The sequence below is a fragment of the Gopherus evgoodei genome, chromosome 2, assembly GCF_007399415.2.
Source record: "Gopherus evgoodei ecotype Sinaloan lineage chromosome 2, rGopEvg1_v1.p, whole genome shotgun sequence".
Lineage (NCBI taxonomy): Eukaryota > Metazoa > Chordata > Testudines > Testudinidae > Gopherus > Gopherus evgoodei.
The window spans coordinates 115,546,583-115,562,509 of record NC_044323.1 but is presented as its reverse complement, the minus strand read 5'-3'; the positions used below and the strand labels follow the sequence as shown (position 1 = coordinate 115,562,509).

At 43.3% G+C, this 15,927-nt stretch overlaps 1 protein-coding gene across 4 annotated transcripts in view; it reads right to left on the bottom strand.

Annotated features, from left to right (window-relative positions):
* Positions 1–14,731, bottom strand: part of CEP72 (centrosomal protein 72) — a 72,891-nt gene extending 58,160 nt beyond the window's left edge. For all 4 annotated transcript variants that reach the window (XR_003998926.1, XR_003998927.1, XM_030551546.1 and 1 more), the window contains exons 1-5: positions 14,642–14,731; positions 8,088–8,215; positions 6,131–6,323; positions 1,598–1,712; positions 482–660 (exon numbers count right to left, since the gene is read on the bottom strand). Coding sequence is in view for 2 of the 4 variants with exons in the window: in XM_030551546.1 (XP_030407406.1) it covers positions 482–660; positions 1,598–1,712; positions 6,131–6,323; positions 8,088–8,215; positions 14,642–14,702 (676 nt within the window). In the remaining 2 variants the exon portion in view is untranslated. The remainder of the gene's footprint in view (positions 1–481; positions 661–1,597; positions 1,713–6,130; positions 6,324–8,087; positions 8,216–14,641) is intronic.
* Positions 14,732–15,927: the final 1,196 nt, after the last annotated feature.

The window sequence follows — 15,927 nt, the reverse complement described above, 5'->3', positions numbered from 1 at the left end:
GAATTCTTAGGGCTCCAATATAAGTTTCTGGATATAGTACTTGCATGGAGGGAAAGTATGACTATTCCACCTATACCGAGCTCTTTTGGACTTACGTTATGATTTTTATTTTATAGGAGTATTTTATTTCATGGTATTTTTCAAAGTTTCTGCTAAGGGATGTGTCACAAGATAATGGAGGTTTTACTCAATTTCTCTTCCATATAGCATGTTTCATATAAAATATGATACATAATGAAGATTTTAAATGGAAAAGTAAGCAAAGAATATCAATGAACAATACAGTTCAATACATAAAAATCTTTAATTTTAGTCTTTTGTTTATTTTATGCAAGCAAAGTAAGTAGACTGCTTTAAAAATGCAAAAGTGATGCATTTGAAAAATATGCAAAGACAGAGAAGATACGGCCTCTAAACTCTGAAGGTCTCCTTTTTAAACTATTCACTAATCACCTAATTTTTAATAGGTATATCAACATACTTTGTAAGCTGTGAAATTCTACTTCAGGATCCTTTTTAGCAGATCCTGTTATTCCAAGAGGTTTGCTCAAGTCCCATTCACACTTTGTAATTAAGTTTAGCACTGCTTCATCTTCTTCATCCATCACTGAACACTTCCTTGACATGGAGTTAATATATGCTATCCGTGGCTGGCCAGATCTGTTAAGGAAAATATGCAGTCAAACTGTCACCTTATTTTAATGTTGTGGTTCCCTGTATTTAAAGATCCTTTTTGTGTTGATAAAAAACAACTTTAAACATTGATACTCAGTAAAATAAGTAGTGAACCAGCCCAGTTTTTTTATTCGAGGTAAAACATTAATTGTTGTCTTACAAGATATTGGATAAAGCACTAGATTGACTCAGGAGATCTGGTTTTAATTCCTAGCTCTGCCACAAACTTCCTGTGAGATTTTTTTTAGGCCATTCACTTAATCTCTGAGTCCCAGTTTCCCATCTATGAAATGGGAATAATACAGTCTCTCTTCTTCTACCTTTTGTCTGTGTTTGTCTGCAACTGACTACAATCTATAGTGTAATTATTGCGGGGAGGGGGAGAATGAATGATAATATGTTTAAAGGAATCTTCCAACACATTTTTAGAAGTAAAATTAAAATGCTATGATTTGTATGCAACTGCCCAGCTAATTTAAGGTTGATGATAAACTTTTAAAACAAAATTTTAAAATTTGCTGTAAGTTTAGAAATATTTAGAAAGAATTCAATTCTTCAGATTTAAAAAAGCAACAACAGCACATGAAATTTACAGCATGACAAGATTAACACCTGCTAGTACAGATAAAGTTTGTAACAGTCGTACCATGAACCAATTTCTTCAACTGAATAATATTTTTGGAGATATGTGCTCAATCACACCAGCTCCTGAAAAGTAAAGTAGTTACAGCTGAACTCATAGGATTTACACTGACGGGACAAGAGAGCCTTGAAGATTTTCCATATGTCTCCATAGCTGCACTTTTTGATTCTTGCACTAAGAATGTTTATAAGCTTGCTTAAGTGCAATCTTGTTTTTTAATTAAGCCCTAATTTCCTTTCCAACACTTCAAAACTACCGCTTCTGTTACTTTGTTCATACCTTTCAATTTCATTCACTTTTGCTGTCGGTGAAGAATCTTTTAATTCAAATGCATGATCTGTGGTGAAATGCAAAAGGGATGCTTTTCGTTCACTATCTCTCACTGGTCGATCATCTAGAAAAAAAAATCCACACGAAAAAGGAATCACTGTCATTAATATTTTTCACTATAGCTTTTAACTCAGGAAATCAGAGCGATATCATAGCACCTTCAACCTGACTACATTTACAGAAGATAAACCTCCGATAATCAGTGAGGGCACAGATTTTATCATGTCAGTTTTAAGGAAAACACACAGCGTGCTCCTAATGGCAAAGAAAATGCCGAAAGTTAAAAAAAATCAATTTCTGAAAGTTCCATTCATCGTGAAAACAACTCGTGCATATGCCTAGACTAGTGTTATAGAACATAATTGCTATTCCAGGGCCAAGTTTTGTAAACCCAACCCACTCGCCAGGGGCTTAAAGTTTTATGTTTGGGTTTTGTAAGTTTTTTACCTTTTACATCAATCTTCAAGTTATCTCATAATTCATTTATAGGAAAACAACCCCTTCACATTTAAATAGACTGTACTAGAGAGGAATGATTCTCCTCACCCTGATGGCAGGTGTTGGAAGCCCTCTTGGGAACTGAAGGTCAGACACTGCTGACTTAGTGGGCAAGGTATAGCTTATTAGATTCCACCCAGGACATAAGGGAGAATGGCAGATAGGAAAGGAAGCCTGGAAACAGCATGAGGCAGCAGGTATAATAGGGCAGGGAAGGCTGAGCCTGCCCAGGCACAGCGGCGACCTCCGGACACCAGTTGTGGGTTTGGAGGGGGAAGTTTTTCTTATTATTATGCTCCATACAGGTTCTGGGGCAGCCAAGGAGGTGGTATCTGCTATTCAGCTTCCTGGTTCATCAGTAATCTCCCTGGACTCCAGAGAGATTACTGATGACGCTGAGTAACATATACAGCCTCCTCAGCCACTCCCGTACCTTCATGGAGCATATCAAAAGCTAAGGTTCTTCTCACGGAAGAGAAGAAACAAGAGCTTTTCACAGGGCAGCTTGGGGTCTGGGAAGGCACAATGCTATGTGGGAGGGCTCCGGCTGGCCTGGGGCTTCTCTGACCATGCGGGGGATCAGGGCTCCAGTTGGCCCAGGGCTGCTCTGGCTGCAGGGGCCTTGGGCAGAAGGGACGGAGCTAGGGGCTAGCCTCCCCAACGGGGGGCTCCACCCACCACCCATGGGTTCATGTAATGTGAATCAGTAGAACACTTTGGAAATAGAGGTTGTTCATAACTCTGAACAAAACGTTATAGTTTTTTCAAAAGCTTACAACTGAACATTGACATAATACAGCTTTGAAACTTTACTATGTAGAAGATAAACGCTGCTTGCTTTTATTTTTTTAAATACTTTGCATTTAACACAGTACTATACTGTACTGTATTTGTGAGGTTGTTGTTTTGTTTCTGTCTCTGCTGCTGCCTGATTGCGTAATTCCGGTTCCAAATGAAGTGTGTGGTTGACTGCTCAGTTCATAATTCTGAAGTTCTACTGTACCTTTTTGTTAATGAAACCAGAGGCCATGAGCCATGACCTTTTAGTTGAAATCCTGACTCCACTGAAGTCAATAGCAAAACTTCTATTGATTTCGAGCGGTCCAAGATTTCTCCCTTTGACTCCACAATGAAAACAGGGCTTTATATTTGGGGCTGACTGGCAACTCCGCTCACATAGACATAAGTGAATTGTGTTCCAAGGCTAGCAGGAGGAGGAGATGGCCTCAATGACCATTATACGAAGAAAATTAGGACAGTTAACTACTCAAAGTGACAAAAGTTAAAGGGAGGTTTGTATTTGATGTGTATTTTTTTTTAAGTTAATATCTTGCTCTGGTAATATAGCTGCATGTACCCAACATTCCCTTTTAAAGGATCCTGATACTTAAATCTTTTAACTTACAAAGCCACAAACTACACTATTGACAGCAAAAGATACACAAAGCTACAGACACTACTGAAAATGGGTCACTGTTCTGAACAATTCTATGGGAAGAGGAAAAGACAAGTTCTCAGAGTGATATTTTAAATAGTTAGGTCTTCTGTTTTGGTATAACTGTTGGATTGGTTCACAGAAGCTAACAGAATCCTACAGGAAGCAGGATATGGTTTTCTTCCCTACGTATCCACTAGTAATAGGTTAGTTGTGGGCATAAGTCTTGATAAGCATTATCAAAAAGTTTGAAATACAAATAAATGCAAGGAGGAAACAGTAAGCTCTCTTATCAAAACATTTACGTATACAGTCAATTTGTGCAGTAGCTGTGTGCATATTTGTGTGTCTAATTAATCAAATCATATGTTCATAGAAAATATTGATACAAAAGCATAACAGAATAGAGCACCCATCCATATTACAAAATGTTTACTCTGAACCTTTAATCAAAATATCTTTATGCAGAAAAAAGTATTTTGCATTTTCAAAACACAGTCAACCTTGGTAATATTTTTTTCATATTAAAAATAGGGTGGGATTTTCAAAAGCTCTCAGTGTTGGCCTTATTCTTCTACCACAGAAGACAATGGAAGCAAAGTTAGACCAGTGGTGAGCACATTAGAATAATCACACCCGTAAAGTCTCTATAAACAACTCTGAACTAAAAGAACATCTGCAATGAGATATTGGAATGATCTAACAAAGTACTGAATACCCCAAATAACCACGTTATGAAGGTTTTTGCACATCAGCTTTGAACTTCATTATTTATTTAAGTTCTTGCAACAGCCAGCCCTGCTGCTGATAAATGACACTGGCTCTGTCTCAGACACTAGCATGCACTAGCCATTACACAGAGTAAAACTATTTCCCCATGCTTATTTTTCCCACCCTACAGTTCCTCACATCTCTTTGCCAATTGCTGAAAATGGGCCATTTTCATTACCACTAGAACAGTTTTTTTCTCTCCTGCTGATAATAGCTCACCTTAATGATCACTCTCCTTATAATGTGTATAGTAACACCCATTATTTCATGTTCTCTGTGTGTATATCTATATCTCTATCTCTATCTCTCTCTTCCTACTGTATTTTCCACTACATGCATCTGATGAAGTGGGCTGTAGCCCATGAAAGCTTATGCTCAGATAAATGTGTTAGTCTCTAAGGTGCCACAAGTACTCCTGTTCTTTCTGCAGATACAGACTAACATGGCTGCTAATCTGTAAGCTGGTAATGTCACCTGAACCACAGAATGCTGTTGGAGCTATGTGCTAAATCTGTCACTTCATGCTATTGGTACAGCACATGGCTCCTACTGACTCCTGAACCAACACACAATTTAAAATAAATAAATAAATAAAAATCCTGCTCTAAAGAGCTTACAGTTTAATTTAAGACAAGTTGCATTCACAAAGAAGCACAAGCATGCTGGTAATTGAAAACATGCTTTAATGTAGGTTAGCTATGTGCACAGATAGATGGTCTCCAGTCAATGGTCTCCAGTCAATCAATCAATCTAGATATCTTAGGTACACATATGGCCCCCATTATCACAGTATTTGAGCGTCTTAGTGTCTTTAATGTGTTATTCCTCACAACATCCAGTGAGGCAGAGAAGTACTATTCTCTCTCTATTGCCCAGCTACAGAACTGAGGCATAGAGACTAAGGCTTAGATTCACAAATGTATTTAGATTCCTTACATCCACTGATTTCACAGGTTAGGAGCCTTTGTGGATCTGGACCTAAGTAACTTGCCCAAGGTCACCCAGGAACCCTGTGGCAGAGCAGGAAACTGACCCTGGGTCTCCTGAGTCCCAGGCTAGCTCTTTAGTCACTGGCCTAGCCTTCCTCTCTATCATATTCTTTCATATTTTTTAAAAAGTTATAAATAAAAAAAGGGTATCAGAAGTCCTATTGACCATTTAGCTAGCCATTATTATGTTAACAAAGGTATCCCTCCACCTGGAAAGCCATTTTGTTCCATACATTTAAGAAATACGACCAAAACCACATTTTTAAAAGTACATATATAGCCTATAAAGAATAAATGTGGACATGGTATAAAGCAGGGGTCGGCAACCTCTGGCACGCGGGCCAGGCCAGTTCATTTACCTGCCGCGTCGGCAGGTTCAGCCAATCGCGGCTCCCACTGGCCACAGTTTGCCGTCCCAGGCCAATGGGGGCGGCAGAAAGCCACGACCAGCACATCCCTTGGCCCGCAGCGCTTCCCACCAGCCCCATTGGCCTGGGATGGCGAACGGAGAGCGGGAGCCGCGATCGGCTGAACTTGCCGACGCGGCAGGTAAACAAACTGGTCCAGCCCAACAGGGTGCTTACCCTGGTGAGCCACATGCCAGGGGTTGCCGACCCCTGGTATAAAGGTTTCATTGGCACTCATATGGAATAAACTTCATAAATCACACACCACAGACACATTCTCAATACATACACATATATATTTATCTTTCATATAAAATACCTAATACCATATCTAAAATTTCAAGAACTCAAGCTAAGTTTTGAAGTTCTGAATTGTACTTACCTAATCGTCTAAGGTTAGGAAGCATGTGCACAACAAAAAGACGATAATCAGACTCATTTTTAACTACAGGGTTCAGACGGAGGTCCACATCCTTGAGTGCAGTTAAACTATGAAGTCGAAATATTTCTGATAGTGATGAAATGTGATTGTAATAGAGATTGAGCTTTTCTAAAAATATGAGATGCTGAATACCCTGTTAATGTATAGAAAATAGAAACCATATTAGTTTGTACTAACATAAGACTTGAATAAACTTTACATTTTCATAGAGTGAAATACACTAAGTCATTGATATAAATCAAAGCCAGGCAACCAGTGATTTAATAGTCTTTACCATTTGCCTGTAGCTGTTTGGTGGCCTATGTGAAACGAGTTGCTGGTCTCAGTCTAGGTTCTAGTGCACACATGAACGTTTTTAAAAACCTCACAAACAAAAAAAAATCACAAGTGACATCATTTGTTGGTTTTTTTTGGCTGTATCAAAACTATCCTCCAAGAAGATATTCCTTCCAGACAAGAGTTGTAGCTGAGTGCTAGAGCACTTGGGGACAACTTTAATAACTGTTGCCAATGCCATATCTGTTATGTGCATATAAAGCCCTTCTGTCTTCTAGTGGCATCTTTAAATATTTAAAAATGTCTAGTGATTTCTTTAATTTCTTACAACATTTTTGAAGTTAACATTATTTTGCTGAGCAAGATGAATAATTAGTCAAGAGTGGTGAAATTTAAATGTGAACTGAGCACCTCTTAAGTACACCTCTACCTTGATATAACGCTGTCCTTGGAAGCCAAAAAATCTTACCGCGTTACAGGTGAAACCGTGTTATATTGAACGTGCTTTGATCCGCCGGAGTGCGCAGCCCCACCCACCCGGAGCACCGCTTTACTGTGTTATATCCAAATTCGTGTTCTATCAGGTGGTGTTATATCAAGGTAGCGGTGTATTGACATTCAGCAATTTGAGCTCTTCAAGCTATCAAGGAATGTTACAGATATTATGTAAAATGAAGTAATATAACATATTGATGCTGTTCTTCACAAAAAGGGTTGAGATAAGCGATTACATACTTACACTTTGCAGGAACAAAGGTTTAAGCATATGCTTATTTCTACCCACAAGAAGAGTCCCGATGACAATGACTGAACTCTTGTGTTTAAATTAAGCATGAGTGTAAGTCTTTTTAACCTGAAAAAAGGTGACGGATTGATAGCACTTGAAACTAAAATCCTCATTCAACTACAAAGATGCTGTAGCACAGGCTTGGCAATGCATGTTTCCCCATATCAAACCACTGAAATCCCACAGTCTTCAAGAAAGACAACCTGTAAGTTTAATATGTGTACGTTCAGACTCCATGCCAGCTTTTGCTGAGACTACGACCAAGGGTGCCAATTATAATCTGGACTCCAGCTCACTTGGAATTAGACTAAAACTACACAATCATTTCACACAGTGCTCTGAACAGCCACCAGAAAATATTTTTTGACCATTAATCCAAACTAGATTCGAAAATGTCATTTGGAGACAACACACTCTGTATTGTTACCAATCCTCCAAAGCCATCCAACTCCATTTACTTGTCAGTAGTTGTTTGTTTTTTTTTTAAAACAAGTGTTTGCAGGATCAGGGACTAAATCAGGATCTGCATGCTGTGCTGGTGATGGAATATGCAGCGAGCCCACTCACAAAATACTTATTTGCTTTACAGATACTGAATTTCAAGGTTATCAGAAGGTACACTGGCTCCCCCTCCACCGGTACCCTCCATTATTGTTCCATAAGGTACCAGGTTTGCAAAGCACAAAAACCCCCCGATATTGTTCCAACCTCCATAAAACCCTCAATATGACTGCCCCAATCCTCTTGTCCCTTCTCCATGACTTCAAGAACTAACCCAGTTCCTGTTATATATATCTTAAATAATCATTTAAAAAAATTAAACAAAACACGTACCTCCAAGCTAGCCAATGCATTGCGAGAGAGGTCTAAGGATTTTAGGCGAGTGAAATTTTTCAGAGAATTTCCTAAATGAGTAATCTTTTCATGATAAGTTCCAGGAAGAGACAATGATCGGACATCAGCTACAAGGAGAAAACGTGAAACCTGAATATATTTATCATAAGAAAAAATAAGTTATTGAAATTATTCTAAATACACCTGATATTGAAGTGACAGACAATGCAAGATATATGTTTAATTTTTTTTTGTGATTTTAGGATTGTGTGTGTGTCAACAACTTGGAGAATATTTATCATTGGCAAGTGGAGCTAACAATGACAGGGATTGGCGTCCTTGTGCCTATGAGGGCAGATTTTAAAAACTGCCTGCGGATATGCTGCTTGGTAGAACTGCAAAGAGGACCTAGTCAGAGATAACACACTTTCCATCTGTATTGCTTCCCTCCAACCTGTCTGCATGGAAATTGAGCCACAAAGGCAGAGGACAACCCCACAGAAAGCAACACTTCCGCTTCCATTTTCAAAATTCTAATGACATTCACGAGGCCAAAGAGGAGTGCACCTGTAAATTATGGTATGTTTCTTGCAGTCAGATTACATCTATATCAACTTTTGACCAGAGTATACCTATTTCAACTAAATAGATCTGTGGCAGTTTCTTATGAAGCCACTAAATTACTACACTAAAATCCAGTTTCTAACCAAACAGTTATGCCATGTTCTAATGGATTTATTGGCATGTACTCAAGCAGCCTTTTTGTACTTGTCTTCTGGGTCTATGTGATGAAACAAAACCTCTTCCCTAGTTCTTTTAGCAGAAACAGCTTATATTTCATCAGATAAAAAACCAATGGCCAAAAAACCCAACTGCAGGTCATATGGGGCTTGACTGTGATGGATTGTAAGCACCTGCTGAGCATACACTGTTCCTAGAGAAATCAATGAGACATGAGGGTGCTCTGCACCTTGCTGCAGACATTTAGCACCTTTGGATCACACCCTCACAGTTAAGAGCAACATTGTGCTTTACCTGACATTCCTAGATCAAATAACATAAAAGTATTATTAGTGATGTGCTCAAGGCTGTTCTGTAGTGAGGTCGGATCACGGCAGAAGGGTGGATCAGCACTTTTGCTGCATGGAGGATGCTATTTTGTTCTCAAAATGGCATGCTCCCCATAGCATGATGCATCGCAAGATCATGCCATATGAAAAATGGCATTTGGTAGAGCAAAATGGCATCCTCCGCACAGCAGGAACTCATGTAAATTGTACATGCAAGGTCACACCACATGGAGGATGCCATTTTAGGGCAAAATGGATCCTCTGCACAGCATGATCCTACAAGCACCATGTGTGTGAGCTGATGCTGGTGGGGGCATTCTGGTAGACGCCCTTTCAGGACTACACCACTGCCTCAGGGATGTCAGAATTGAATAAGAAGAGATTAAATGGCCATCTATTCTCCTGTGTGCAGTTGCAGTTAAAAAGAAAAGGTGGCACAGTCACTATTGTAAAAAGTCTGCTTAGTCATACAAAAGCAACAGTGAGTAGGAAGATTTCTATGATAGGGAGCACAATGCCATTGTGATGAGGGCATTCATCTCACACAGATGGTGAAACAGTTAAGGTGGGCTGGCGAGGCCAATTAACACACCTGATTTCACCTACAGGGTGGGCCAGGCCTATTTAAAAATGAAGCTCGGCTAGAGAGGAGCTAGGTGGTTTCTATAAAAGGAGGAAGACCAAAGCAGAAGGGGGCTTCATGGAATGACCTCTGCAGTCCCTCTCTGAGTACCAGAGACCGTATGCAGGAGATACAGAGATGTCACTGGGATGGATCATGCTCTGCTGGTGAGCACTGGAAAAAAAAGGTGGGGGGGGCAGGACCTGGACCTGAACCTGGACCTCCAGATAAGAAATCCAGCAAGGCACTCAACTGAAGAGCTTTAGGAGGGAGTTTATATGCCTGAGACAGGCTCTGATGGAAGAGTGAAAGGAACTCCTAGAGTGGGACTTGATAAAAGCCAACAGATAGGCAGACAATGTTAGGGATACACAGAAGAGGAGGATCCAAAGAAGAGGCAAGGCTCCAGGGAAGTAACTTGTGAGAGTGAGCATTCTCCAGAAGAACAGAAGGCTGGGGGAGACTCCAGGATGGATTAAAAATTTAAACCTGAGGGAAGGAGCAGAAGTTGCTTTAGTTTTGGTTTGTATTTCGCTCTTGAGTTTGGTTGAAATACTCCAGTGAAAAGTCCTAGGGCCAGTATTCTGACAGAAAAAGGGAATGGAAGAGGAGTCCTGGAAGGGCAGGAGATGTCATATTGATGACCAGTGCTGGGTGGGACAAGGTCCCTTTGAGACATTGATACTGTGGAAGAGGAGATACTTTAATGTGGCCTGGCTAGAGATCTGAGTCACAGGAGAGACACGGCAGTGCCAGAGTGGATGTCAGCAGGGAGCACTAGATGAGCAAAGAGTTAATACCCACACCCAGCCATTAAATACTGCAGAATCCAGGCTTGATTTGAAGAAAGTACCCGTATCGGCGGGTAGCAATCGATTTCTCGGGGATCGATATCTCGTGTCTTATCTAGATGTGATATATCAATCCCTGAACAAGCTCCTATCGATCCCGGAACTCCACCAACCCGAACAGCGGTAGTGGAGTCGACATGGGGAGCCGCGGACATCAATCCCGCGCCGTGAGGACGGTAGGTAATTCAATCTAAGATACTTCGACTTCAGCTACGTTATTCACATAGCTGACGTTGCATATCTTAGATCGATTTCCCCCCATAGTGTAGACCTGCCCTATCATGCTGCATTGGCACAGCTGTAGCACATCTGGTGAAGATGCTCTCCTATTGGCATAATTACTACACCTCAATGAGAGGTCAGTGAGAGAGCATCTCCCAGCAACACAGTCCAGTGCAGACACGGATTTAAGTCGATATATCCTGCATCACAAAAGGGTGATTTTTTCACACTCCTGAGCGACTTATGTTACATCCACTTAAGTAGTAGTGTAGATAAGCCCTTAGTGGAAATGTGGTATCATCAGGACCGGCGCTAGGGTTTTGAGTGCTCTAGGCGGACGGCAATTTTTGCTGCCCCGCACACTGGTCCAGCGGCTCCGTTAGAGCTGCCGCAGTCATGCATGTGGGCGGTCAGCTGCTCCGCGGCTCAGATGGAGCTGCCGCAGTCATGCCTGCGAGCGGTCCACCCAAACCGCGCAAGCAGCCGACCGTCCGCAAGCACCACTGCGGCAGCTCCATCCGAGCAGTGGACCAGCGGACTGCCCGCAGGCACGACTGCAGCAGCTCCACGGAAGCTGCTCGCCGCCCCCTCTGGCGGCGCCCTGACCCAGGGGACCCCCTGGGCTGCCGGCTGCCGCGGCAGCGCCCTGACCCAGGGGACACCCTGGGCTGCCGGCTCCCACCGGCAGCTCAGACTCCCTCTCTGTCCTAGCAGCAGCGGCTGCTCAACCGTTTAAAAAAAAATTGGGGGGCGCTTTTTGGCGCCCCCAAATCTCGGCGCCCTAGGCAACCGCCTAGTCTGCCTAAATGGTTGCACCGGCCCTGGGTATCATACCACACTAAAGGAAACATTGGGAGCTTCTGAGCATAGCAATGCTGAATCAACCACTCTTACATAACTGGGAGTTCCTAAGCATATAGATCAGAGGTGGGCAAACTTTTTGGCCAGAGGGCCGCATTGGGTTTCGGAAATTGTACGAAGGGCTGGTTAGGGGAGGCTGTGCTCCTCCCCAGGATCCCTGCCCCATCCACACACCCCCGCTCCCTGTCTGCCCCCAGAACCTCTACTTCTGATCACCCCCCGCCACTCCATCCACCCCCTTTCCTTCCTGACTGCCCCCCTCCGGACTCCTGCACCCATTCCCCACCCTCTGACTGCCCCACCCCATCCACACTTCTGCCCCCTGACCACCACCCCAAACTCCCCTGCCCTCTATCCAACCTCCTCTGCTCCCTGCCCCCTTACTGCACTGCCTGGAGCATGCCCACTATTACATTTCTTTGTAGGGTGCAGCTTACTTCTGCCTCCATCTCGCATATGGCTTGCCAGTGTACAGCACTGACAAATCCATCTAACATCCACAATGCATCCTTGGGATGTTACATGCCCTTCAAGTACAGCAAATGCAATTCTCCCTGATCCTTATGTGGACCATGCAAGAGCTAGCAAGGGAAGGCTCTCTATGTCATTTCCCGTATTGCACATTTGTTAAGCGGCAAGCAGAATCTGTCCCAAAGTTTCTAGCTGTTATCGTTGCAAGAGACCCACACAGTACTGTCTTTGTACATCTGAAGTCAGGTTACTGTTGCCCAGAGCTTTTCCCAATGTACAACTAATTAAAACAGTCTATTCTTCCAAGCTACTCCTTTTCACATCTAGCATGCCAACTTACTTTTCATTCTCAACACTCAGGCACTCCTTATGACATGCTTTTTCTAGGGGTCTTTCAATGTTAACCCACTTTAAGGAGAAGTGTGTTGGAAAACACAAAAGAAGATGTCTTTATCCCTTTGAGTTTGGATCTTCACTTAGTAAGTCAATGTGCTATGTTTTATCCCTGCTAGTCTAATTAGGATTGTGAGGTACTCAAACGAGCAATTGATCTTTCTCTAATTTCATATAGTACCACGAGCACAGATGGTATACCAATTAAAGAAAAAAGATCAGTCTGATTACACTATCCTGACTGGAAGTGAAGTGAGGAAGGAAAGGTAATTCTACTGGCTAACGGGCCTCTATCTTATGTACTCATCTACCAATTCCAATTTTGCAGAGTTTTACACTCGCTTTGCACTGGAACAAATGACTATGAGTTGCAAAGTGGACGATTATGCTCATCGTGATATGAGCCACTACAGCTGTTGGGCTATATACTGCTATGAGATACACTGGTGTAAGACTAGAATAATACATTTAATTTGATCAAAGTTACTTTGGATTAAAACTAGTCTAAGTGACAGCAGTATTGGACTTTGAGGGTACATCTACTCAGCAACTAAGCTGGCCCGAGTCAGCTGAATTGGGCTTCCAGAGCTCAGACTGTAAAATTGCTGTGTAGATGTTTCGGTTCAGGCAGAGCCCAACCTCTGGGACCCCATGTGGTGGGAGGGTCCCAAAACCTGGGCTGCAGCCCAAGCCCGAATGTCTACACAGCAATTTTTAGCCCTATAGCCCAATTTAGCTGAGCTGGACCAGCTGTGGCTATGCTGGGGTCTTTTATTCCAACGCAGATGTACCCTAACACTCCACTTTTTTTCTGCTTGAAAGTGGGGCTTCCCAGCAGCTTTTACAGATGGCATAAAACAATGGTTTCTGGGGCTCTAATAATTTGGAGGCCACTACAGATTTATGGGACAAGAAACGTGAGAGAGGGTCAGATCCTCCTACACAGTCTACTGTAAAATCACCATATATCAGTTAACTGGGGATTCCCCTAGTTAAACACCTAACTAGTGATATACTGCCTCCACAGTCCCTGTTGTAAGGAGCATGTGAGCATGGTCCAGGGAAGAGGGGCACAGTCAGAGGACAGCTGGACAATGACAATTGTATCTGATGCTCAAAGGACCAGCCCCCTGTGTAGAACCAGGGAGCTCTAAAAGTGGTATGAAGTCATCTCTACCTCCTTCTTTATGATGTGGGATTCAGGCTGCTTCAACCACAACAGCTGCCATTTTAAAATCCAGAACAGTTTGAACACGTGGGTGGGCTCACGGCAAATATATGTATAACCAAGCACATCCACACATGCACATGGCCACCACCAGGATCACAGCTGACCATCATTGCCATGGTCCCAAGCCTCAACCACTTGGGATGGCTGTGATGCCCTCCCCTACTGTGCCATAGCAACAGGCTGGGCAGCCACTAGCAGCAGACATGGGTACTGCTCTGTGACAGGCAAAGCCGACTGCTGCGGAAGGGCTGGGCGTCGTGGCGAAACTGCAGACTCCCGCCTCTGCCAAGTCCCTCTTTGGGGGCTCCTGGTCTCCAAGGGCCTTGCCCCATGCCGCATCCCTGCTAACCTGGTGCAGAGGGGCATCTGACCAACCACAGGGCCCAGCAGTTGCAAGAGCAGCGCGACGGGGGACCCCAGTCAGGCCATCCCCGCCCACCCCAGGCGTGGCCACGCCCTCATTCACACACCGCCATAGGACGGGACGGGCAGATCCTGACTGGCGCGTGCAGCGAGTCTTAGCCCCGCCCCCGCAGACCCCCGGAGCCACGCCGGGTGGGAGAGAATGAGAAAGGGGAGTCCCAGCTACTGTCAGTCGTCTCCTCCCATTGGTCAGCGGTGCTGTGGGGGCGGGACCACTAGACAAGCCCCGCCTCTTGTTGTCCAACCCGCCTAATACCGCCGGATTAACGGTTTTAAACCGCCAGCGACGGCACGAGAGTCGCGGGGGGGGGGGGAAAGCTGCTGCCTTCATCTCCAGGCTCCTGCCCCCAGCGACCATCCCTGCCACCCCCTCCTCGAGGAGCGGCGCCGCCAGGATGGGAGCTGGTTACCGAGGTTCTGATGCCGCAGAGTGACTCGCTCCCGAATCGCCTCCTCCGTGAGCGCCGCCATCGCTTTCAAACACTGCGCATGCGCCGTGACGTCCTGATGCTAATCGCCTCCTGACGGGCCAATCAGACACGATTTAGGGGCGGGGCTCTGCGTGGATGCGCGAGCGGCGGGGGCGGGGCTTGCTGCAGGCGGCAGCCCCCTGAAGTTCTGGGGCGGGGTTTAGGGCTGCAGCTCTTACCCCGACTTGTCTGTGCCCAACGCTGTGCTGGGGGCAGCCCGTAGCGCACGGTTCGTGGTGTGGGCTTCCCTGGTTGAGAGTCCGTTCCAAGGCCCATTGAAATCCATGTGCAGCAGGCCCCTAGACCAGAGCCTGAGCTCCCCTACCCAGCTGTGCTTCTCTTGCTGGTTCTCTGGGCATTGATTGGCTTATTTATTTTATAGGGGGAGCAACACTGACTTCCCAAAAAGAGTACTTTGGAGAATGAAAAAAATCCAAAAACAACAATCCCAAATTCAATGGGGAAGTCCAGTGATTAGGTTGAAAACATAACTGCCCTGCTTCTGGGCATCTAAGTACCCTGCTGTGTGAAGATAATCTGATTAATTTTTTCTCAGACTAAGTCATTCCTGTCCATTAAACAATTTTGTCCTCTGACAATTTTTATATTAAAAATCAATTTCTATTCTTTATAATAATAGATACTGATGAGTTACCAACACATAATTTTTACAAAATAGTAGTTTCTAGGGATGGAAAAAATACACATAGCCAAACGTGTGTTTCCTAAGTCTCTGAGGTAATTTGAAATAATATCCAATATTTTCAAAATTGAGCTTTAGTCTTCCTCTTGAGATGTGATGGAAACCATCGATTCTAAGTGCAAAGACATTCCTGTTTCTTTTTTTCCCCCTCACATTGGTTTCACATGGTCTTCTTAGATTATGCAATGTCACAGTTAGGACAGTACACATTTCACAAAATAATCTGTGACTAAAATATACAATTTTATTAAATATGAGATAGCACAAACATCCCAAATATATCTATAAAAAAACCCTAGTCATTCCAAAGATTAAATTAGCTCTTTTATTATAAAATGTATTACTGAGGTTTATCGAATTCAATATTCAGCCTCGTATAGAACACTGAAAAGTTTAAATTAACAGTACAAATACTACAAACTTGTGAATGCAAAGACAAATATACAGAGTAACAGCTTTAATTTTTACTGGCACTTTTGTTCCATTTCTTATACAAAATATATCATTTGTGCCTTGTCCCTGT